The sequence below is a fragment of the Harpia harpyja genome, chromosome 6 (assembly GCF_026419915.1).
Source record: "Harpia harpyja isolate bHarHar1 chromosome 6, bHarHar1 primary haplotype, whole genome shotgun sequence".
Taxonomy (NCBI): Eukaryota; Metazoa; Chordata; class Aves; order Accipitriformes; family Accipitridae; genus Harpia; species Harpia harpyja.
Window position 1 is genome coordinate 63,078,362 of NC_068945.1, and position 24,996 is coordinate 63,103,357.

At 45.8% G+C, this 24,996-nt stretch overlaps 1 protein-coding gene across 8 annotated transcripts in view; it reads left to right on the forward strand.

Moving 5' to 3' along the window:
- Positions 1 to 24,996, forward strand: part of FRMD4A (FERM domain containing 4A) — a 385,672-nt gene that overhangs the window by 266,735 nt on the left and 93,941 nt on the right. For all 8 annotated transcript variants that reach the window (XM_052790915.1, XM_052790916.1, XM_052790913.1 and 5 more), the window contains 2 exons: positions 15,609 to 15,703; positions 23,674 to 23,766. In XM_052790915.1, the coding sequence (XP_052646875.1) occupies positions 15,609 to 15,703; positions 23,674 to 23,766 (188 nt within the window). The remainder of the gene's footprint in view (positions 1 to 15,608; positions 15,704 to 23,673; positions 23,767 to 24,996) is intronic.

Below are 24,996 nucleotides of genomic sequence, written 5' to 3' on the forward strand. Positions count from 1 at the left end.
CTAACAGTGGAGTCAGCTTTCTTGACTACATCCTTAGGTATAAGTACAGATAAAGAAGATGAATGCACAAAAGCCTATGCACCCATTATGCTTCTGAAGGCATCCCCCTTCCCCAGTCTCAGCACGTGAGGATGTAGCTCTTGTTAAGTTTAACTAGTTTCTCTGCACTCACAAATGGTGTGTAGGATAAAACAGGAAGATCTGATTCTATGCATCAAAACTAGCACTATTATTGATTTCATTTACTTTTATTGCCGTTAGATTTGCTACAATCTGAACTAGCTTATCACAATTCATAAGATGGTCATGTAGGTTTCGCATGAGGTTTTTTTATAAATTATGTTAATGTGTTTAGAAAATGTGCTACAAAAATAAGCATTCACTTAGCTTATTAAATATTTTCAGCAATGAAGAAGTGACTTTGAGTCAGGATGGAAATAAACATCTTATTCAGGAGAGATTTTTAAAAAGCAAACAGAACATAAGAATGCAGCTAAGCTAGTATGTCTTGGGAAATTATTTTTCCTTTTCCACATCAGCAATAAGAGATCAAGAGCATTTCCGAGCACCAATTTCTGTAGGCTGGATGAAGGGAGATGGACATTTCTACAGTTGATTTGAAACTGGATGAACTAGAGCACTTCAGAGGTTTACAGTCGAAAAGATAAATGGATTGTGTGAGCTGTCCAATTTCATTACATGCCCTAGCCAAACTCTTTCTTTAATGTTTGAGAGAATTATGATCAAACATTTTAAAATAAAAATGCTGACCTCTGTAGAAATTGTTGTTGACCTTGTCAAGGTAGCTTTAATGCTTAAAAAGAATACCAACAATCTCTCAGTGATATAAAACTTCAACAGATGCTACCAAATCAAAATATATATAGAAGGCAGCTGGTTATTCACACTGGCCGAGCTCTTATCAAACCCTGTTGTCAGCTGAGTGTGAAATGGATTCCTGCCACAGAAAGTTGGCTCTGAAGCTCGCTTCATGTTCAAAGTTTGATTTGCCACATGTGATACAGTTGGATGATTTAAAACACAATTGACTTTCTTGCAGCAGTTGACTACCCTTTTTCAAAATTATACAGATCTCCAGAAACTGAAAGGCAAGTATACATGAAGACCCAAAATACTTTAAGCCAAACATTTACGATACAGATTATCTGCATAAATTTGTCACGTTGGAAGCGCTTTCTTAAACTAGGCCATATAACTTTCAACCCAGCATGCTGCAAAGAATGCCATATCCAGTCTTTTTTCCTTTGCATTAAGACAAGGGTTTGAACCAAAGCCCTGTACACAAACCCTCTTAACTCCACAGTATGTTCAATTTGCATCCTGAGCTGCTTCAGTTTGTATTAATTTAGCACCAATCTCCAATTGGAGAGCTCCATCTAATCTGGTCTCTGTATCCATCACTGCTGTATGTTATGTGCAAAGGAAGGTGAAAAATCCTCTGCAGACTCCAGTTCTGTCAAAAAAGCATGAGATATGCTTAGTTTCATTGATATCTTTGCTTGCTTAAATTGATTACAGATAATGGCAAGGAAATCCAAAATTCAGCCAGCGCCTCTGTTAGTATCTCTGCTGCAGGGGCAACTTCCACAGGTTAAATGCCTTTGTGTTGCACAATAAGATTTTTTTGACTCTTTGCAAGGACGAGGAAAAGAAGAAGAGTTGCCTGGCTATCCAAGCTTCTTCTAGGCCATTCAAAGATATTGGGGTGTAGGAGCATGCTAAAAGAACAGTTATACAAAGCAGAAAACTTTTAACCCAAGTAACAAAATCAGCTGTGTTACGCCGATGTAACTCAGAAGGTCATCATATCCCTGTGTCACTCCAGGAAGCAAGTCTAGAGCAGCATTCCTTCCACTCGCATAAGACAAGTTAGAGGAAAGAGACAACAGCTTGAGTTTCTCTTATATTTGGAAAGTCCATGTCTAGGGACTGAACCCAAAGAAGCACACAGCTCTGTTGCTTGGCCAGGTTGCAGTGGACAAAGGCAGGGGAAGGGACAAAGCCTCATGCTCTGCCCATTGGTTTAAGATGGGGCTGGCTGGCTGTGGCTGCGGCTAGGTGACAGGCAGAAAGGATGGGACATGCCATGCACATCTGAGCTGTGTCTTGTAATCTGTGCAAAACGTTGCTACAGAACCTGCTACCGCATGAGCTAATTCTTCTGGTTTAGGAATATGTGAAATCTGGGTTTGTTTACTTGATTGTGACTACTGAAGGCCAATTTGAGACCATCCTTTCTCTGACTTGGCTTTTCCTCCTCATAGGGGAGGAAAATCAATTACTTTGTGCTAGTAGAAGTAACAAGTCAGAACTTGCTCACTGGCTCATGGACTCTGCTGGTATCCAGCTGGCTAAACTCTTCCCCTTGAATGGGGTGGACAGATCCATACTGACATCTGGAAGTGGTTCCTGGCCCAAGCTATCCCCCAAATGATGCTCAGGCATTGGCTGGGAGAACATTAGCTCCCACAGGCCAGCACTGTGCAAATGGTGCTGCAGTCTGGAGACCACTCAAGTCCATGCTATGGCCCTCTTCAGGTTACTAGTGCTGACCTAGCCAGTGCTGCTAAACCGTGGGCATCCAAGTGCCAAATATGCCCAGTCTCAGTTTTCTGGAGATTAGGTGAATTGGGAGACGCTAGAGCCATTGTGACCTTGAAAACAGTGTTTTGCTTTGAAGCACAGATCCTTCTGTCTCCTGCTTATATGAAACCAATGGTCTTCAACCAGGGCAAAGTCCTCCTATGTGTGGGGGCATCTTCCTTCTGCTCTGCTGATCTATTGTCCATATTCTTCTCATTTATACATAGAAATCTCATAGATGTTTCATGCAGAAGGAGATGGGAAGCTACTGAATAGATCATTAATAGGTTCAAGACATTGAGAATGATTTGAAGGGCTAGTGAATCTAGCCATCATAGCTGGGAATGGTTTCTTCTGCTCTGACGGAACTGCATTTACTTGAAAGTTGATTGTTTGGGTCCACATAAGCAGGTACCTTTTTTGTACCAGTCTTTCTGAGTTTGCGCCTCATAAACTTGCTCCAAATTCCCTGAAACCTCAAAGAAAATCTCAGTCAAAACTGTCAAATTTGGGAATTTGGGATGTATTTTCATTAAAGCTGTATTAATCCACAGAATGCAGCTTGTGACAATACTATAAAACCTCCCATGGAGTTCAGAGTAGTCTCCTGAAAACATAGTATTTGCTAGAGTAAACGCATAGCAAAGCAAGCAGCCAGCCAGGCTTGTCTTCAGGACTGTCTTGTAAAGGACAAGACAGATTTGATGTTGTGTTAGGTTTTGGGAGAAACCCAAAGAAAGATAATAGAGGAAGGATCTGTTTCCTCCAACCATCTAAAAATGAACCTAGAAAGTTTAAATAAAGAATAATATAAGTTGCATGCGCAAATTGACTCGAGGCAACTTTTTAACTTGCTCCAGTGATGTTTTCATGGCTGATTAGATGAGCCGGCAGTGACCTTGGCAGTGCTACAAAAGCAATTTTTACATCAGTCAGCATAAGGAATTCCACACTTCCCGTCAAATCCCTCCTAAAAAGATGCCTGCTTGCCCTTGCAATCTGGGTTTACTTCTGTGGTTGGCCAGACCTTCTCACTTGGTTCATGCTCCTGGCCACTATTCAGTTGGAAAGGACTCAAGGGTGGATGCATATGAGGTTACCCCGCACGATCTCCTTTACTGCCCAGAAAGATTACCCGGGGGAATGTCAGGATTTTGACCACTTGCCCTTGATACTCAGGCCTCTGGAAATCCCGTGCCAAGGGCTGCTTGTGCATGCACAGATCAGCGCTTTGGCATATGGGAGGTACGCTGGGAGACAGCGGACCTGGCCCAGGTGCTCCGCGAAGGTGATGTGCATTTAGCCAGCACATCCCAACTGCACAGCACAGAGATGCAGACTCTTGGGGGATCCCAGGCAGAAATACTTTACAGTGTGCTGTTCCTGCTGGCACCCCAAGTAGCCGGGGCAGACCAGGACGTCAGTCTGAATGCCAGGTACAGCATCCTCTCCCTCTCCCCAGCCCTGCAGGAGACAGCGATGCAGATTCCCACATGGGATGTAGTACTCTAAGGACCCACCAAACCTCCTTGTGCTTCAGGTCTTTGGATGAAAAAACACATGGACACCAAGCAGGGGCCAGCCACAAAACTCAGCTCATCCTTCTTCCATCCTCAGCACATCAGCCGGCTCTTTCGGTTGTACGTGGGGACGTAAGCTGCTCCCATCAGAGGCAGAGAAGAGATGGAGCAGGCAGAGGGCTAAGGGAGGAAAGAGGGAAGCACTGAGGCTTTTGTCATGCATGAGAGAAAGGTCTGAGCATGGAGCAGTGAAGACGGGCAGATTTCCCGTCCCAGCACCAGTGGCAGCTGGCTGGTCTCTTTGGATGCAGTCACCTGAAAAACTCTGTTGGAGTCGCGAGATGATATAGAAGACAACAGAGAGGAATGGGGTCACTGGGCATCGATGCAGACCCCATCTGAATGGGGGATGTGGGCAGCTGCTTCTGCATCAGGCAAGAAGGGGAGGAGGGATGCTACAGACCCCAAAGTGTCTTTTTCCTCCCACCAACTGCTTCTCATTTTGGCTTTCACATGAATTTGCCATGCAGGCTTGGCCTGCTCATGCTCTCTGCTTTCTCTGACTACAGAAATATTTAAGCAGATTCACATTGCTAATATGTAGGGGAATTAGAGAGTGCCAGCAATGGCTTCTGACTTAAGATATGGCGTGTCAGGTATTAGCTGAACGCAGAAATGCAGCTATCTGAATATTTCTAAGGCAACTTGTCAGTAGGGTGTTTCTAATCCTTTTACCAAACAGACTTTTTTTAAAACTTGGGAATTTTTTTGTCTTTGTCTCTCTGACCCTAATAAATCTTAATTCCCACAACTCGCGGGTGTTGACTTTCCAAGAAAAATGTCAATGGCACTCTGTCACCACCTTCCACATTCCCAAGGAGGCTGCTGGAGGCAAGTTGTTTCATTTTCCTATGTAAATGTAGAAAAGAGATTTTTAGAGCCAACCGCTGTCTCTGGGAAAGAGGTGCTGTGTGTGCCAGCGCGAGCAACGCTCCCACCACCGGTCCCCGACACTGACGGAGTTCAGCTGTTGCGTGATAAAAAATAAGGCGTTCAGTCTCCAGGCATCTCGCATTTCAATGAATAATTTTTCACCCAACTACATCCCACCCTGCTTTGATTATGCGCACTCCATATATTGACACAGTAATGCAGAGTTGAGGAATGGTGGATCTATCCCATAAGGGGAATTGCAACCCCTAAAGCCCCAAGCCTTCAGCCTGAGCAGTTTTGTACAATGTTATTACACTGTATTCAGACGAGACAATAGCTGAAAGGGCCGTTATTTGGTATTTACATAACATTACTATGGAGCGACTTTGGATTTTTCTTTTCTTCAAAGTGCATAAAATGGGTTAAACAATGGGATGACAGAGCTGTTGGCAGAGCCAATTTGACAAGAAGGGAATTGTGAGTGAGTGCCAGTTCAATGGCCCCTGGATGAGAGATTTCGGTGTTTCATGCACAAGGAAGCAGGGGCAGGAGGGAGTTACAGTCTGTAACTATCATGGGGTAATGTGCTGCCTGATGCATATGGGTATAAGCGTGCTGCTGGCCTTCAGCAGATAAGGCTGGTGGCCACTGAATAACCAATGCCTCGAGGAACAGAGTGGGAACACAAAGAGTCTATATGGGCATCTTTACTGCCCTTATCACCGTGGTGTTGGAGCATAGCTTTGTGGCTGGTTTTAGCAGATGATGTAATTCAGCGAGGGCACCTGGAGTTTGCTTTTTAGCAAATGATAATAGTTGGTGGAGGGGAAGAATTGTGCATGAATCACCATTTTGCACTTTTATTTCCTCCTGATTACACTGCCCAAGGCTCGAGATGGGCGAGAGATGCTGCCGGCTGATGAAGAAGCGTTGTACCCTGCCTGACGGTATCGCGCTGGGCACGGCCAAGGCAGGAATTACTCTGTTTTCATGCAAACCACTCCTTTTTCCACCTCAGCTCTCCTGCTGATGGACTGGCCATACCACACGCATTCCCCAGCCTACATTTCAACTCAAGCCACCAAAAAGATGTTTTTCAAACATCCGACCTTTGAACGTTTAGCAAAATTGGACCAAGTCAGCAAGACTCGAGAGGCTGGTTTGAACTAGACACACTTCACGATCCGTCCTGCAGAAACCAAACCTGCTCGGGAACTGGCCAGACAGCATCTGCTATGTCTGCACTCATAAATAAAATAGGTCGGGGCTCGTTGGCTGGGCTGGAAGCCACATGGCACAGCCCAGCTTGTGTTCCTAGGGGTAAACTCACTCTCTATCCCAAACAGGGTGACCATCCTTGGGACTGTGTCTGGTCTGCGCTATGCCCTGGTGGCTTTGGCTTGGAGGGTGCCAATGGACCAGCCTGCACCAGCACGTGCTCACAGTTAAATACCAATTATTTGAGTCCTGGAGCCTGTGCCTGACCACAGCTGGGTTATAGTACAAAATTAGTGCAGGCTGAGCACCGGTACAGCAAACAGTCTTTAGCATTGCAGCACTTGGCATAGCAGTGTCTCATCTCTATATTCTCGTGATATATCTCGCTGTAAGTCCCTCTAGCAAGGAGATGGTGGATGGTAGCGGTCTTTTTAATCTAATGAAACGAGGCATTACTAAGTGTGATCTAGTTACCTTGTTCCCACAGTTCAGCGTGTCTCTGTGCTGGATGGATTCAGGCAGCACGCGTCTGTCCATATGTTGAAACTATGCATTTCCCAGAAACCTTCTGACACCAAGAATTAGGGAAAAGCTATGAAATGGGGGAGGGGGAATAGATAGGCTTGTCTGACAGTTAATAAAACAATAAAATATACTTATTGTGTGCCTGTGTTTCTAGGGACGTACCAGCAGCTGCTAATACCATGTCATCTGTTTTTTATTCATGGCACTGCTGGACTGTGGATAGATAATCTCTCTCTATAACTCACTCATTTCTAAGCGTAATGGGAAGCTGTCACTGAGAAACATGCTTCTCTGCCAAAAGTGGGCAGCCTGGCTTTCCACTGGGGAAACACATGACTCTGGAGTTCCTCAGGCTGCTCAAATCCCAGTAACATTGTCTTTTAATTATATTGAATATTTAATACTGGAATGCTTGTGTTTCTTCTGTATTTTCCACAATGACTGACAGAATGATATTCTGAAGCTATGGAGAAATCCTTGCACTTCTCTGATTTTTCTGGTTGAGATAGATGTTTACTCCCCAGGCACTGAGCCAGCTGAAGTGCCCATTGCTCAGTGAAATGAGTTTCCAGTTGCACCCATGGTGGCACTTGGGCTACCTGGTTTTCAGCCCCCAAGGAGCCCCTCCTTGGACGGCAGCCCTGCCCTCTCAGGGCAGGATTTGGGTCGAGTCAGGTTAGATATTTATAGTGCTGATCCTCAGCTGAGTCAATCACCCTCCTGGAAAGAAACAGGTATTTGTAGGAATTTGGGCCAGTTTTAGGATGAGATTAGTTGCCCTTGGAAGCTTGTCATAGAATCATAGGATGGCTTGGGTTGGAAAGGACCTTTGAAGGTTATCTAGTCCAACACCCCTGCAATGAGCGGGGACATCTTCTACTAGATCAGGTTGCTCAGAGCCCCATCCAATCTGACCTTGAATGTTTCCAGGGATGGGGCATCTACCACTGTCGTGGATGAGTGATTTAGATCACTTAAAGAATCACCATCAAAGATATTAGCAAAAGTGATTTTTTAATGTGAATTTGTAAAAACACAACAAAGTTCGATGGCAAGGCTCACTCTATTACTTACTATATGAAAGAAACATACAAAGGAAAATCGAGTTAGAATCTATTTAGAATGATTTACACAAAGACTGGAGACTCAAAAGGGTAAGGGAAACCCCCCTGCTTTGAGTCACAAGGTTCACAATTGACCCCCTTGCTTTCTAAACTCCTTCTCAGAGAGGAGTCCAGCTGCAGCTGGATCCAGACTTCGTCCCAGACTTGATCAATGGTTTATGCCTAATGGAAGGGATACAAAAGGGTAAGGAAAATCTCCTGTTGAATTACTATGCCAATTTGTCTGGGAATGAGTGATTATGGATCCTACACAACTTTAAGCTAGCAGCAATTTAAGATTTATTAACACTATTACAGTAAATCACAAGATTAGGTTATATGATTTTTAACAATACTTAATCATCAGCCAATTATCAGAGTGATTTAATAAAATTTGCTATAATCAACACTACAAAGTTTCCTAAATCGAATCATACACACACAAACGCACATACACACAGATGTAGAGGTTAACCTATGATCAAGATTTTTCTCTCTTTGCCCTTTGTAGTAAATTATTGGTACCAAATGATCTTTGAAACTTCACGAAACCTAATTGTAGTGAATTACTCGCTATTCTCCTTCATCAGCATTTGTCAGCAGACGATCTTTGTCCCCTTCTTCTTTGTCAGCATCTATTAGCGGACAATCTTGGAAATCCTCGCAAAATCTACTCTTCAAAATTCTCGCAAAATCTACCCTGAGAGGCATCCCAGCTCAGGGAGAGATATTGAGTCACAGCCTGCTGCAGTCCTGGAGGGCTCAAAGAAGGGTCTCACTTAGGATCACTATTTATAGGATCTGAGATGATTGACTTTGGACAGTTATTTCCATTCTGGTCACAATTCTTGTCAGGTAATTCTGGCACCTTCCAGGGCAGACCGTGATCCAGGCAACAGGAGTTTCAGGTATGGTTAGGGAGTGCCTAATCGTCCTAACTCACTGTACTGTAGCCAGGACAAGAAAGTATCAGATGGTCCTAACTCACTGCACTTGCAGCCAAAACAAGAACACAGCATTGGCTGGTCCTGACATCGCAACATGGCCCAGGGGGTCTGCTCCACCACAAGTACTTCTCTGGGCAACCTGTGCCAGTGTTTCACCACCCTCATCATAAAAAATTTCTTCCTTATATCTAGCCTGAATCTGCCCTTTTTTGGTTTAAACCCATTATCCCTTGCCCTGTTGCTACAGGCCCTATTAAAAAGTCTGTCCCCATCTTTCTTATAAGCCCCCTTTAGGTACTGGAAGGCTGCTGTAAGGTTTCCCCGGAGCCTTCTCTTCTCCAGGCTAAACAACCCCAACTCTCTCAGCCTGTCCTCATAGCAGAGGTGCTCCAGCCCCCTGATCATTTTTGTGGCCTCCTCTGGACTTGCTCCAACAGGTCCATGTCTTTCCTGTACTGAGGACCCCAGAGCTGGACGCAGTACTGCGGGGGGGGTCTCACCAGAGCAGAGCTGAGGGGAAGAATACCCTCCCTTGACCTGCTGGCCACGCTGCTTTTGGTGCAGCCCAGGACACGGTTGGCTTTCTGGGCTGCAAACTCATATTGCCGGGTGATGTCCAGCTTTTCATCTACCAGTGCCCTCACGTCCTTCTCAGCAGGGCTGCTCTCAATCCCTTCATCCCCCAGCCTGTATGGATACCAGGAGTTGCCCCAACCCAGGTGCAGGACCCTGCACTTGGCCTTGTTGAACCTCATGAGGTTCACATGGGCCTGCTTCTCGAGCTTGTCCAGGTCCCTCCGAACGGCATCCCATCCCTCAGGCACATCAACCGCACCACTCAGCTTGGTGTCAAGCTCCCCCAGGCTACAAGAAATTCTTCTCCCCAGAAGCCCTCTTCCTCATCCTCGCACCCTGTGGCCAATACATACCCATAACGTATCAGTATCATCACTAAACCTGCATGACAATGATCGTGGCTGCTGTTAGGAGGCACCAAAATGGGGTTTACATGTCACCTTGTGTAGCAAAGCCTTGCTCTGTGTCACCTGCATCTCACCTCCTCCTTTTCCTCTCTCCAGTGCTGGGGAGTTCTCCCGTGAGCAGATCCCAGCCTGCTCCCCCAGTGGGTCCAGCAGCCCATGTTAGTGGGCTCATGCTAATGACAACTCATCCAATAAATACATGGAAGAGCTGTGATACTCAGGGGTTTTTGACATTGCATCAGCATGATTCATCCCTCATGCAGCCTCCATCTCCCCTTCCCAAGGCGCTCTTGGGCTTGCCCTTCTCCTCCCTGCTTGCCTTTAGTGCTTGCTGTGCTCTGTCGTTATTCAGGGAAGTTGTCTTCATGTCTAATTGGGAAGAGACACCTGTATAGAGTGCACCTGTATATAGTGTCTCTGTACAGAGATAAGCACAGTGCATGGAAGAGAGACTCATCCCCTGTGGTTAATTTGTCAGAGCTGAATGCTTCTTAAAATAGAGCCAAGGACATCAAGACAGAGCTTGGGCATTGCATACACTGAAGTTATCTTGGCATGGTTCTCTCTAGCACAGGCTGTGCCTGTAGCCCAGGGTATCGGGAGCTCTTTAAGCAATGGGGAGATGCAGGGAGGCAGTCCTGGGAGCGTCAGCCAGCTGTGAACCCATACGTACCTTCTTGCACTGTCTTTGCTGCCTTTTCATAAGCTTTCTTGGTGCAAGTTCAAGTCACAGAGCTGCTGTTGAGGCTCACTCCTTTCCCTGCCACCTCCTAACACCACTGATAAAGCTCTCCCTTTCCTCTAAGTCATTATTTTAACAAACTTAAGTTGTTTTGGAGGGGAGGGAGGGAATGAGTTCACCGCTTCAAGGCTGCAGGAGCTGGGGTTGCAGAAGAGCCCCAGCCATGTGCTCGCTGTGCTCCTCGCTGCTGAAGCAGAAGTGCTTTGCAGTTGCAAAGCATTACGCAGCATTTTAGATAAACCTCTCAGGCATGGCCCAGGGCACAGTGAAGGGTGTCTGGGTCATTCTGCTAACAAGGAGGCAGCCCCTAATGAGCCCATCTCTGCTCTCCTGCCTCTCCAAGAGGGGCGAAACCTCAGAGTGCTTCCAAGTCAGGTTTGACTTCACAGAAGAGTTGCACGCTCTGCAGGTGACCAGGAATCCCCTGGATGATGCATTGATGCCATCATGCCTGGCAGGTGGATCCATTGACCCAGTATTGAGGTATTAAGTTTTGTGGAAAGTGTTGTGTTTGCAAGTCCAGAGAGCCCAGGCTGCAAAGCGTTGCTTGTCCCAGGCCGGAGTAGAAACTGAGGAGTAGAGGTGGGGGTGCAGAGCTGTGAAAGCACTCGGCTCGCTGCCGTGCAGAAAAGCCTCAGAGACAGTGTCTTTGGCTATGAAATGGCTGGTGTGTGTGCCAGAGACTCCACTATATGGGAGCATGGGTCCCTCAGCCCTTCCTCCTCGCAGGGGCAGAGCGCTCACCAGGAGCAGGCTCTTGTCCCCCAGGGCCACAGCTCCAGTGTGGTGGGACCACAGCTGGGGCCCTGCTGATTTCTCTAGTAAAAATAACAGTTGATTTACAGTGCATTGTTCTTCAAGTGCATTTTTGTGAAGAGGGTCCTGTAGCAGGAGGGAGCAGCAGGGGAAACCCCCGCTGAATAACATTGCTCCAACAACCCTCCCCCACCAGCAAAGCATGCTCAGCCGTCACTGAAGAATTTCTGCTGATGTACCCCATCCCAAGTTCAGGCCAGCCAGCTGCAGCTCTGACATGCTCCCCCAGGCTGCTTTTTCTGATGCAGGTTACATGGACGATGGCAGGAAGGTGTGGGTAGGAAGCAGATGAAGAGCAGCAGATGCAGAGGGGTCTCAGCAGCTGCCCAGGCAGCTCACAGCGCACCACGGTCCAGCTCTGCAGCATTGAGGACACAGTTCAGTTTCTGGTTTGAATGCCACCTGTTATTCCTGATTTATGCCTGTGGGATTCACAAGCTATCTTGCTGACCATCCCACTATATTGGATATAGGAGGTCCTGGACCTACTTTCTATTGATTTCCCTGCTGTCAGAGACTTCATCTTCTTCAGTGTGTCTTCCCCCATCTTCTTCAATGTGTCTGTGACGGAAGTTTTATTAATGCAAAATGAATATCCCTCTGGAAAATGAAGTCCAGAAATTAATAATGAATTAAAACAACTTGCCACAGGCATTGCTAATGAGCTCTTTGTCTGCTCGGCTCACATGAAAGGAGGTCATTGCTCAGCCATTCCCATCGAGAACGGCAAGAAGATTAACCGTTAACATTGAGTGCATGGGTCTCTCCTGAGACAGCTGGATGGGCTGCAGCTCGGCTTGTGCCTGGCAGGGTTTTCCTGCCCTTAGCCCTGCTGTGCAGGCTTGTCTTGAGGAGTCTTAGCTACCTGGAGAAAACACCTTCCTCCTCTCCCCTCCAAAGACTCAGGTTGCCCGTCTGTGTTGGGAGGACAAGGGAGCCTTCCTACTGGAAAGGACAATAACCTTGTAGAGCTTAAGAGGAGAGCGGAAAGTAATCTTGGAGGGGACTAGCAGGGCTTAAGTTCCCTGCCGTAAGCCTCTTCAGGGACTCTGGCCCAGTAACTAACCTGGCACCGCTCCAGTGCTGGGTCTGCATCTATTGTTCTTTTCCCTTATCTTGCAAGCCAAAGGGTTATCCTGCCTTATCTGCTACCACAGGATTTGGAGGAGGCCCCGTGGCAAGGGCAGTGGAGATCGTGCCCCTGCCGAGCCCCAGGGGCAGGAGGAGGGCTGTGCTGGCAGAGGAGCAGCTGCCACTGGGCAGTAGAGAAGGGAAAGCTGTCATGTGCTGACCACCTCTCTGTGGCTTTTTCTGCAGCCAGGTCTCAGTCAGCAGAAATAAGGAAGCAGCATGTTGCATTTACCCATCTTGCCTGGGGAGGGTGGCTGAATGCAGGTGCTTTCAGGTGCTGCTCCTCACTCGATACCTGGGGCTGGATGCAGCAGTGCATGGGGCCAGGGATGCTGGGCATCACTTCTCCATGATGTGGCTGGACATCAGAAGGGGATTTTGCCCCTTGTCCAGTGACCCTTGTGGCAGTGCTGACTGGCTGGAGCCGAGGGACCCATCACTTCCCCATGTCCATGGGCAGCGTGTTTCACAGCAGCCATTTATTGCTCTGTTCTGCTTTCTTGCAAAATATGAAAGCTCAACCTATCCCCCCCCAAATGCTTAACCCAGGCTTGACAAAATGCTGCTGTGTTTGAGGCATGCTTTTTCCCCACCCTTCCCCAGCCTTGCCCTCTCAGGTGGGACACCCAGCAAGGTTTGCTGATGGCTCGCTTCCTTGCTTGGCAGCACAACTGCTCATTTATCAAATAATGGAGTCACCCCAGAGCACTGGGAGCCAGGCAGTGCCAGCCATGCAACACCACGCCTGCAATGCACTCCATCATGGGGGTGCCCAGACTCACCTCCACCAACTGCCCCCAGTGGCCTTGGGTGGGGGGGGGGTCAGTCCTGCCCTTCCCTACACCCATCACTGGCCATGCATTCCCACCCCTCTTCTTGTGGTAGCACTGGGCTGGGAAGAAGTCTCTTTCTGGTGCAGAGAGAGTTTGACCTGATCAGGAGAGGAAGGAGCATGGAGGCTTGGGCTGGGGTGGGGGAAAAGCAAGACTTAGGCTCTCAAACTGCATATTGACAGGCACAAAACCCCCTTCCTCTCTCTCCTTCAAATGTTTGTGTTTGATTGTCTGTTGTTAAGCTGAAAACTCATCCAACGCCCCCCAGTAAGTACCTGCACTGAGCCTATGTATCTCTGAATTCACCTGGCAGTCTTATGATGCTCTTTGCCACAATATCCAGGTATCTCATAAGCCAAACTGTAGCTTGTCCTTAAAATACTCCAGCAAAGGGCGGTTCATCTTACAGGACACAGGGATGCTAGGAACATCCATCCCACCCAGCACAATGCCAGGAGAGAAGTACCTGAGGAGTCTCCAAAGAGGCTGGTGTAGCTGGTGTGCTCTTTGCTTGGGTCCCTGAAGGGACTCAAGGGGACAAAGGACATGACCACAGCTCCACGCCTGGTCTACTCAGCTCTGAGCACCATTCGGAAGCTAGTTCAGGAGTCTGTGACAGGCAATGCAGCAGGCAGCGTAGACATAGCAAAGACTCCAGCAGTTGTGCCTGAGAAGTCTGACTTGGGAGTTAAAATGAAACTAGTTGCATCCCACCTATTTGTTATCTGCCAGGCTGTTCCTCCTACATAGCAACTTATCTCGTATTCAGAGGCTGCTTTAAGCTAGTGCTGCTTTAGGCATGGCTGTTGCTTCTTTCTTTGCTGGCATGATCTAGAAACCACCCTTGTGTTGGGTGCACAAAGGAACAGTACAGACATTGCTGGTAACTGCACTAGGACATAGCAGGGAGATGGGTGGGTGGAGGACAGTGTAATGCTCACATGAATGCCAGGGAATTATACTTCAAATTTGTTTCAGCTGTGTCAGATACTATGACAGTACTGAGTTTATGGACATTTTTAGAGAGAGGTTGAGAATCTTATGAATCTGTTTGGGAGTTAAGTACAAATCAGGGTTTTTTTTCAATACAAACTATGTTTGTATTTACAGGACAGAGCAGCCAATTAGGACAGCAGGATTCTCAGGTCCCCACCATCCATTTTCTGCACAGCATCATCATTTCATCTCCATTTAACAGGTTCACATCTGGGGTAACTCTGACTCAGCTGCTTGGTAGACTCATTGGGGCAGTCAAGCCTGCAGACAGCTTTATTTTCACCGAGGCTTGCAGCACAGAGATTTGTAGACCAAATCCTTATGAGCAGTCACCAGGGAACATTGTTGGGATCTCTGACCCCAGCTGTGCCAATGCTGCTGTAACCATTGCAGCTTTGGGATCTGGGGCTATTACAGGCTGTGAGATCACAGGCTGCATCTACTTGGATCCTTTGTACCCCTGTTTTCTACCAGTGACAGTCAAGACAAGAGCTCTGTTATGGCCAAGACTTCAGTAGTCCAGTAGGAAACACAGGAGCTCAGCAGAGCTGGTAAAAATTCACAGAGGCAGGAGGACGCATTAGACTTAAGAGTCAAATAAGGTTTTGCAGAAAAGATGATCATGCACTGTCCTTTGTATGGAACGAATAGTTTCTCTGAGCTTGGCTTTTATGCTTTTACAAAGGGTATTTTGAAAGTGTGTGTTACTTTCCTCTCTTTCCTTCCAAGTGCCTAAATTTGAGGATATATCCTTATCTCTAAATGACAAGCAATACTGAATGGGAAACTATTTTGTTCTGTCATTTACTTCTCATTTGGTCCTGTCACATCCTATCTTTTGGCACTATGTATTTTCTTAGTGTTATGAGCATATATCTGTGCTCTGTGTGTGAGAGTGGGTGTCTGAAATGTGTTTGCAAAGGTCCTTGATAAAAAGCTTTAACAACTAAAATTATCAGAGAGGCATGAGTGAGCTGGTCATGGTAGATCTGAACACTGGCAGGTGGCAGGTCATCTGTCTGCAGAGACATTAAGCAATGAAGAGGTCAGAATCGACAGGTTTTTAGTATTTACCTAGGAGGGAGGCTACTGCTCATTTCAAGCAGCTAATGTTGCTTGCGGATTTAGCTCAAACACCAGAGGGAACATAAAAGCAACAGCAGTGCGGTACCTTCAAGGATAGCGTTTCCCTCCAGAAGCACAGTGCAGTTCTGTCCAAGTTCTCATTAATCATTGTCTTTCATTCTTGTTTTCCAGCCAAAGCTTTTGGCCAAGGAGTTGCTTGACTTGGTGGCATCTCATTTCAACCTGAAGGAGAAGGAGTACTTTGGAATTGCATTCACAGATGAAACGTAAGTGCAAGAAATCAAAGACCTAAGAGGCAACTCTTAGATCACAGGAAACCTTGGCGGTTTTGTCCTAAGCAAAATGACCAGCGTAGAAGACCTGTGTACCCCAAGGTCCTAGACCAAGGTCTAGGGTGGCATGGACCTCACATCAGAGTCTGTCTTGTACTGCCTCTTCTTCAGGGGGCTGGAGGCCTCTCATGGGAAATTAAGCATGGCCAGAGGTGTACAGAGGCAGTAATAATCCCTTCCTAATCCCATGTTCAAAGAGTTGGTGTCATTTGGCATTGGTAAAAGGTTAGCTTAAGCTCTCATGGACTTAAGATCCACTCGCTAGTTCAAAATTATTACTAGATTGGCGGAACTGTTCAATTAAAGTGTTAATCCATTTATTCACTCATGCAGGCTTAAAAGTAATGCTAAATTATTTCAAGGAAAGAAAAAAAAAACAACCTCACAAAATTATTCTATTATTTCTGATGTTTTAGATCCCAGATTAGAGTTTCTTAAAAAAGGGAAAGAAGAAAGTGTGGGAAAGGAAGGAATTGCTGAATTTAACATGAATGAAAAGCATTTTTAAATATAAAATTTCCATTGTGGAAAGGATTTGACCTTTCCAGGAATCACACAACAGCCTTATGGCTGAGCTAAACCAAAGGATGGGACCCTGACACTGCAGTCACCTCAGGCAATGTTGGTTGTTCTCCTTGAACCCCAGCTCCTAGAGTCCTAGTATTACCACAAAATTTGAGCTTTTGTCTCAAGACAGGCCATTTCTACCCCCTGTTTAAAAGGCAAGTATAAAATTAGCACAGGAGAAACATTAAAGGTCTGCCAAATGCTATGATTAGTCCTACTCTGTGACCTCTCGGTCCTACTGCACAGTCCCTGGTACTTTTTTCCAGCTGCCTGTTTTCTCTCTGTAGTTAGATAGTCCTCTGTAGTTAGATATGGACTATGTCTTGTGTGCGCACCCACCATACTCCACCTTGGTTTGCAAGAGGGGTTGGGTTTTTTTATATATTAATCAGGAATAGGCTTCCCGCACCTATATTGTTTTAAAAAAACAAGATTTTCAAGCCAATGCTGTGTTCCCGGAACAGCTGAGTCAGCAGTATTGCTGTCATAAGCCAGATCCACTCTCCTGCTCAAGTGGCAGGGAAATGTAAATTATCTGCTGGAATAATGATTTGGGATCAGGTAATCAGAGGCTGCTGGATAATTGCACAAACATATCTACATTCATCTCAGCAGCGATCGCCCCTCTAGAGCCAGTTACTTTGGCAAGTGCCTGCCTTGGGCAGCCTGAGGCCATCTCAGGACACAACTCCCGGGATGGAGGAATGCTCAGCATCGGACACGTACAGAAGCAGCACCCGAATCAGAGGAGATCCCAGAATCCATCCCATCTCACTGAGATGAGCAGCTCAGCCCTGTAGGAGATCTCCAACCCAACAGAAATTAATGATACTGGTCCTCAAAGGAGGAACAGCAGGAGGCACTGGCAATTTATAAAGCAGGAGGAGGATATTGCTCCTCACCAAGGTGTTATTTCCTACTGGAGAGAGCAAGTTACTCTGGGTGCTGCCTGAGGGGTGCAGGAAAGCCATGCAGGGAAGCCAAAGCAGACTAAGAGATGAAAATGTTCCCTAGCAGCACAGGTTAAAAACAAGAAACACATGTCAGACTGCAACCAGATAGCAGCTGAGCAAGTCCCAGCTCTCAGCTCAGCTGAGTGGGCACAGGGCTCCCCTGGGAGTGCAAGGGAAGCTAATGAGGAGGTGTCAGCAATTAGAGAGAGCCCAGCCTCCCCTGGGGCTTCCAGGTTTAACACAGAGCAGCATGAGCAAAGATGTGGGTTAGTGATGAGAGGAAGCACGAGAAGCTGACAGAGGCTGTTGAGGCAGTGCTCAAAGATGTGCAGCAGATGCAGATGGATGCGCACTGTCTAGATGGGATTTCAAAGGGTGAGGTGATGGCACCCACTCACTTGGTCACCCTCTTGACCTATAGTCAAGATGGAGCAGGGTGCATTTTAGGAGATGCTCAGCCAGCCCAGATGAAAAATTTGCAGACACCCTCATTAAATCTAGTAAACGCAACCCAGAAACATGCCAGTAAGTCCTAGCTGATATGAAGCTTGGTCTGCAGCTCTTCTGCTGTCCCATAGTGAGTCTGACCTTTGCACTGAGGCTTCTTCAGTGCTGTGAAAATAACCTTGACAAAAATATTTCCTCTTCAGTTGTAAAAAGCTTTTCAGAGAGTTGGCACAAACAGCAATTGTTTTATTTGACTGAATACAGCCAAAAAAATATACCTGGGGGGTTGGGCTGGGTCTTGCAAATAGATGTCCCCTGTCACTTTCAGAAGATAAGCTGGGCTGTCTGTACCACAGATCTTAAGCTGCAATGTGAAATGGAAGTTTTAAAAAAATCCTTTCTTCAAAAAGTAGGAAAACCGGTCTCTTAATGTGTGTTTGCAGAGCACCTGACACAGCCCTATAGCTGATACAGACCAGGCACACAAAAATAAACCCTTTAATTCTGTGACGCAGGCCCTCAGGGATTTCCTTCGCTTCACTCTTCGCTGAGTTTCCATGTGCCTTTCTTGAAGGGAACTCATAACCAGCTAAAACAGAACAAGCCTGGTTCATAAATGGAGTCTGGGGTTGGCTAAATTGCAAGTTTAGAAAGAAGAAAAGCCACTGAAGTATTAAATCAATTCTTCTGTTTAAGAGTAAAAGCTCTGTGAGAGTAATTTATTTAGAAATGGTTTGGACTGGGGATTTCCATTCATTAGTTGTGCTCTATCATGACAACCTAAGAAGAAAATCAATAGGAACAACCTTTGCGTTGGCAACTTAATAGTTTCTTGTGATAATATAGGGTCATTACTGCATTCAGCATGACTAAAATTAGATTGTCAGACTATTATGGAGGAGAGAATAACGCCTCCTATTTTAATGATCATAGGAACACTTTATGGTGTGAGCCATTAACTGCGGGAGAGCACAGGTCAAAAGGGTGTCCCTGTACAGCATGTGGGGCCAAGCTTCACATGAAGCCAGAATAGCTATATGCTGGTTGATTCAGAGCGAAAAGGAATGGGGAAAGGGCTTTTTTTTTTTAGTTCAGCTGATTATGAATCTCCGCTAACCGCCCTTTCCCTTGGCATCAGCTCTTCCAGCATTCACTGAGAGCAAGTGGTCAGGATTACCCTTCTGTTCATTGCAGATGCCCCATCTGGGCCACGGGCAGGTTTTCCACATCCTTTACTTGTCCTTAGACGTGAGTCACCTGCTCCATGGAGAACTACCAACTTTTGCATCCCACAGCTCCCCCTCTCCGTGGGTCCAACCAAAAGCTGATCCAAACCCTTTTGCTCCCTCGCCAGAGGAGAACCTGCAGAGCAGCTTCTTCAGCTAGCTAATATATACGATAAAAACTGCAAGGCATTGAAGCCCACATTATTTGTGTTACGTTTGTGCTAGAGACTGTACTAATGTGATAAGGTAATGACAGAGAGTGCCCTTGCTCAGCCCAGGATCTTATGGCCAAGGGGATGGCAAGGGAAGAGCAGGGTACTACTCTTCCCTGGAATACTCTCTCATCTCTGCGAAGTGGGGGGAAGCCTATTCCCACCCTGCAGCCATGTGGCAGAGCCAAAATGAGGGGCCAGGTGTCCCATGTCCTGGTTCAACAGCCAGTCCAATGGAGGATGCAGCGCTCAGAATAATGTCCTGTTCTGGCATTAGACCAGTTCCTTTGTCACCAAGTCCACTGTTTTGCAAAATCTGTGCAGTTAAACTCATATAGCTCCTTGAGACCCTTCAAAAGTATTTCTGTTGAAGGGTTAAGACCTTAAACAAGAAAATCTGTGAGCTTAAGGGGTTTTTTGTTTCTGTCGTGATTGATGGAAATGTAAAATAGTTTATATGGTTTCTATTATGCGAATTGGTCTTTGTCAATGTCCATTCAATTCAACATGAGTTTGACACTGAAGGGGCATGAGCAGGTTTATTGGTCTGAATACCTTTATAACACAAATCAGTGTGGATCCACTTTTCAGAAAACTGGACACTAACCAGTAAAACTGTATAAACAGAACCACCTGCAGGCAAAGTATTCATTGATGTACCACTCTTTCGTGAAAGCCCTGATAAAAGAACACAGAACTACTGCATGCAATCGACAATATGAACCCTGGGCACCAAAATCTATACTTGGTCTGTGACCTAAATGGACCCAGTTTCTTTTCCTAAAAGCAATTATGTGTTTGTTATTGACACACCAGTTTAACTGCCAACATGAGTACAACCAACAGAGAAAAATGATCTGGCTTCCGATATTCAACCTCCCTACAGGTCACCCAAAACTGTTTGCACCATTTTTTGTGAATACACTGATACAAATACTCAAATGAACAAATCAAAGGTGATAATGAAACAAAAGCTACTTTGTGTCTCTAAATTGAACCGTGAAGGAAATCCAGCTAGACATAAGCATGTATGAATGGGATCCCAGTGCAAGCTGCCTAAATTGGTCCATGAAAACTGTCAGGATTACTACATGCCTAGGGTTATATGCCCATACTTTTCTCTGTCTTACATGGGATTGTGCTCCATGAATAGTTCTGCTGAAGACAGGAAGACAGCTTCCAGAGCAAAGCACTTTGTGGTGTAAAACGGCATTGGAGTTTGGCTCCCTGATAGACCACATTCACAGGCGGATGCCAGTGACTGTTCACTGCTGCTGCTCTCTACATGCCACACATGCACGCTTGAAAACAAGGAGTTAGGTGACAATCTGCAGTGCAGAAGCCCTCAGTGATGAAAGATTGTAAGTGGTAATTGAGTACAGTGAGCAGTTAGCTCCTGGCAGTGATTTAAGTGACCTTCCTCCTCTGAAGAAGCTTTGGATTTAAGCTCCATGCAGATGAGAGTAACGAAACTCTTCAACCCAAAAACTCAGTGGCAATTAAATGTGTTACTCAGTACGCACAACCGTGTACTTGTGCAACATAAATGTGTAACCTGGTATGCATATGTATATGCATATATTCTTTTCATACTGATCATATCGAGCAGTTTCTCAAGTCAAAATGCAGTTAAAAGAGCAAGTCTTTTCAAAATAAGAAATACCTTGAAGTGAATTATTGTTCTGTGCACCATGGCTTCTCAACCCTTCATTGTACATGTTAGGCAAACCCAGACATTTCTGTTGAATAAACATAGAGTTAGACAGTAAGTTCATTGTCAACAAATCGGTCTCGGTGGGAACCGGTGTGTAATGCCATCAGCTGCCGGTGGTTGCTACTTTGGTGATACAAATGCAGCTGGACAGGTTCAGGATAGGATGTCAGGCTTAGTGTGGCTTTTCCTTGCTCTGACAGTGTTTTGTACTTTGGCCTACATGGTTAAATGCTCATTTCGTACTTCGGCTAGGAATGGGTGAGCATGTCTAGTTTCAATCCCCATGCATACTGTTAATTTCAGCCTTTCTGAGTCCTGTTAAAAGAAACATAACAGCACTTCAGGACAAAAAAAAAAATAGGAAAAAGGACAGATTTCTAGAAAGGGGATGCAGCAGGAAATGTGAACGCCTCTGATTTTTGGGTGCCCAGGCTGAGAATCTTTCAGTAGGGCTTATTTTCTGACAACCTGGAGCATCTGTCTTCTAAAAAACAAGCCTTGTGAAAGTACATATCTGTGCTGAACAACAGGGCACAATGCAGGGATCCTGCACTAGCACTGGGTGACTGCATCCCAGCAGCAGAAATGACAGAAGGAGACCCCATCATACTGCGTGCCCAGCTACACAGCCTGCCGAGAACAAGACCAGTTAGCCCATATACCCGGCCTCATTATTATGGCCATCCTCACCCCTGATCCCAGGCAGTATCACTGCACAGCACTGTCCCAGGCTGGGCAGACTTGCCCTCAGACCACGTACTGAAAGAGAGACATATGAAATGACTAGTTGGACTTGAAAATCTGCGTTATGTCACCTCTTTCCAGTAGCCATGCTGCTCGTAAGTCTGTGCCTCTAATACACAGCCCAGTCTGCCCTTTACGTAGAGAAAAAAAAAATGAGAAAAGACTTATTTAAAAACTTTATCTAGAGAAAAAAATGGCTAAAAGTTAAAATATCTTGGAGAGAAACATACAGGTGTCTAAAGCAGGGGATAAAAAAGTGTTTGATCCTTTTTGTACACCAAAAGATGTCCGAGATGAGTTTGAAAAGTCCCCAACTCCACATGTATCACTTGTACCTAGTTGAGACTTGGTACTCTTGCAAAACAGATGCAAAGGCTGCTTAAACTGAATGCCTGACTTCTATATGGCAAAATTTGAGGTGAGATAGCTTCTTTATAAATGTCTGATCCTGAACCCACCGGAGTGATGAGTGGAGCTCACAAGTAATTTTGAATCTCTTAGACACTGCAAAGCAGCATGCTGCACTGAGGTGAGCACACATGATGTCCCAGCTGGTCTCCAGGGCAGCCCAGAGCTGCCTGGGCTTGAAGGTTCCTGAGCTGCCCATCCTCTTCTGCATCTACGTAAGCCAGGGCAGCTGTACAGAAATTCAAATTGAACCCAGGTGATTCAAAGCCTCCTAAAACTGCTACTTTCCCCTTTATTTATTTTTCTAGAAAAGATGGAGCGAGGGAGCTGCAAATCTGGTTAAATTGCTAAATAGATGTTGTTGCTTACTTTCCAAAAGGGCTTCTCAGTTGCCCAAACCACACACACTGCTAAGGAGTAACGGGCAGACCCTTGTGAAAGCTGAGTATGTTTGCTGATGAGGTACATTGCTAAGACTTGTGGCAGCCTTAAAAGTTAATTTATCCCTTTTTTTTAAACCAAGCCTTTTTTTTTTTTCCCCATGGAAGGAAGAATTATTCTTGAGGATTAGCATGAGCTGGTGAATAAGCACTGGAATAGAGCTCAGGACATCTGAGTTCCATTTCCTGCTTTATTTGCTGCAAGGTTGTCCCCAAAATCTTTTCAGTTCTCTCTCCCCTTGCTTGTCTAGACAGCAGAGTACTGAAGGCAAGGGCTGCCTCTCCTTCTGGGTGAAATCTGGTCTGACTGAAATCACTAGCAACACGCTCACAGGATGCAGCCCCAGCATCACTGAAGGCAACGGCAAAATTCCTGCTGGCTTCAGTGGGGCCTGAATTTTACCCTATGTATTTCCACAGTGCCTAATTTAATGGGGCCTTTATCTCAGCTGGGGAGTGAGATGTCCCTGTAATACAAATAATGGTATTTATAAAATACCTCTCACGTGCACACAGCACTCTACAATGTGGGGAACGTGACAAAGAACAGAGCTCCTGCCCAGGAAAGCTTCCAGCAGCAAGGCACGAATGGATAAATTATAGGAGAAAATAATAGCGACAGGTACCATCTAGGCAAAATAAAAGCAGCATGTGGTAATTGGAGCTGGAACGCTTCATGGAGCAGCTGTTTTTCAGGAGCTCTCTGAAGGAGGAAAAACGAAGGCTGGGCAAACCTAGAGAGGCTATTGCAGGCACGTGGGTGGTAAATAAACTGTCTGAGGCTGTAGAGTCAGATTTAGCCTTGAGTGAAATATTGCAGGTGTTGTGGAAACTCTTAACAATAAGGATTTCTAATGAAAATCTTGACAGACTTTTAATGATACGACTGCTCCGGGGGGTGTAATAAAAAGGTGAAGCTCATAAGATTTTGGGGTGTCCTGCCTGCTCGGTGCTGCCAGCTTTCACCCTGACAGATTGAACTTTAGCAGTTCGATTCCCAGACTGAAATGTTGCCAGAATGATATCGCCTCCACTCCTCAAACATTTATTGTGTGTTTTTCAAATATCATGCAATAGCCGAGGGCAAATAGCATGTGCTTCAGTTCATCTTTTGTAACACCTCAGAACTCATTGCCATGAGTAGCGAGAAACCTCTTTGGTGCCGGGCTCAAAACTGTTTCTTCTCTTGACAGGGGACACTTGAACTGGCTTCAGCTGGACCGCCGGGTTCTGGAACATGACTTCCCCAAAAAGTCAGGACCGGTTGTTTTGTACTTTTGCGTCAGGTAAGTGCACGATGGCAAGCCCTTCCCATGGGATACAGCTACAGACAACCTGTTCCCTAGAGGCCAGGAAACGAGGCTGTCAGTTTCTCGCACTGTAGGAACACCTATGGACAAACAAATACTTTTACAGAGGTTTCTTTGAGTTCATTGGCTTTGAAAACTCTTCTCACACAAGTGTAAATAAGTAGTAGCCACGCTAACACCCATAGCTGCCCACAGAGAAACCTTGTGTGAGGGCAAGATCAGACATTATGTCTTTACATTTTTATTTGTGGGTTTTGAAATCCTGGGAAGTCCAAGCTGGGTAGGGCTGCGGAACAAAGACCTCTTTCTGCCAACATAACCAACCTGAGCCAGCCACCTGGAGGGAAAACACTTGCTTCCTTGCCGGCGAGCCATCCATTTCCTCTGGATTGTGCCCAGGGTGTGTGTTATGTCAGGGACCAAATTAATCCCAGTATAGCTGTGTCGTATTTGCCTTCTGGACTCAACCACATAATGGTATAATGAATTACCTGCAAATAGCAAATTATGGCATTTTATGGCCATCAGTTGGCTTCTGCATGGGCATAGAACATATTCATAGACTGGACTGGACCAGATTAGAAAGGTTTTAACGAAGATTATGGCAGTTTAGGAGAATTTCTCTTCATCTGCGCGTTTTACAAGGAACTGTCAGTGTTTGGAAGCCACTAGAAGCTGACAGTGCTCTTGGGTACACAGTGTCTTTGCCTCCAAGGGAGATATTTTCTGAGAAGACAAATTTGCTCTTGCAGCTTTAAAACACCCAGAGAAAGGCTGGGATTTGGGATGGCATATGTACAAAATTAAGTTGAGGGGTTTAACTTACGTTTAATGGATAGCTCATGTCTAGAACTAGCCAGTGCAGTGTTACTGTGTCTTTCTGTTAGCCTTTCCACTCCAGTGTTATATTACATCTGACATCACTCTCATTCATTCCATAGTACCCACAAAAAATGAAGACCTGCTTTTGAGTTTCTTCCCAAGTGAAGCTTTTTTTCCCCGCCAAGTGATTGTCATTCATTTAACTTCAATTACAAGGGAGGCTTCTCAAGAGAAGAGACTCTTTGCTCTGTTATGTCCCTATATTTAGTGGTGGATATATCTTGGATGGACAAATCAAGGCTGCACAAAGCCTCATGACTCCAGAATTGGCCTGCTGTCTCTCAAGAGAAGAGCTTAGTCTACCTTTTGGGTGCTCCAAACGTA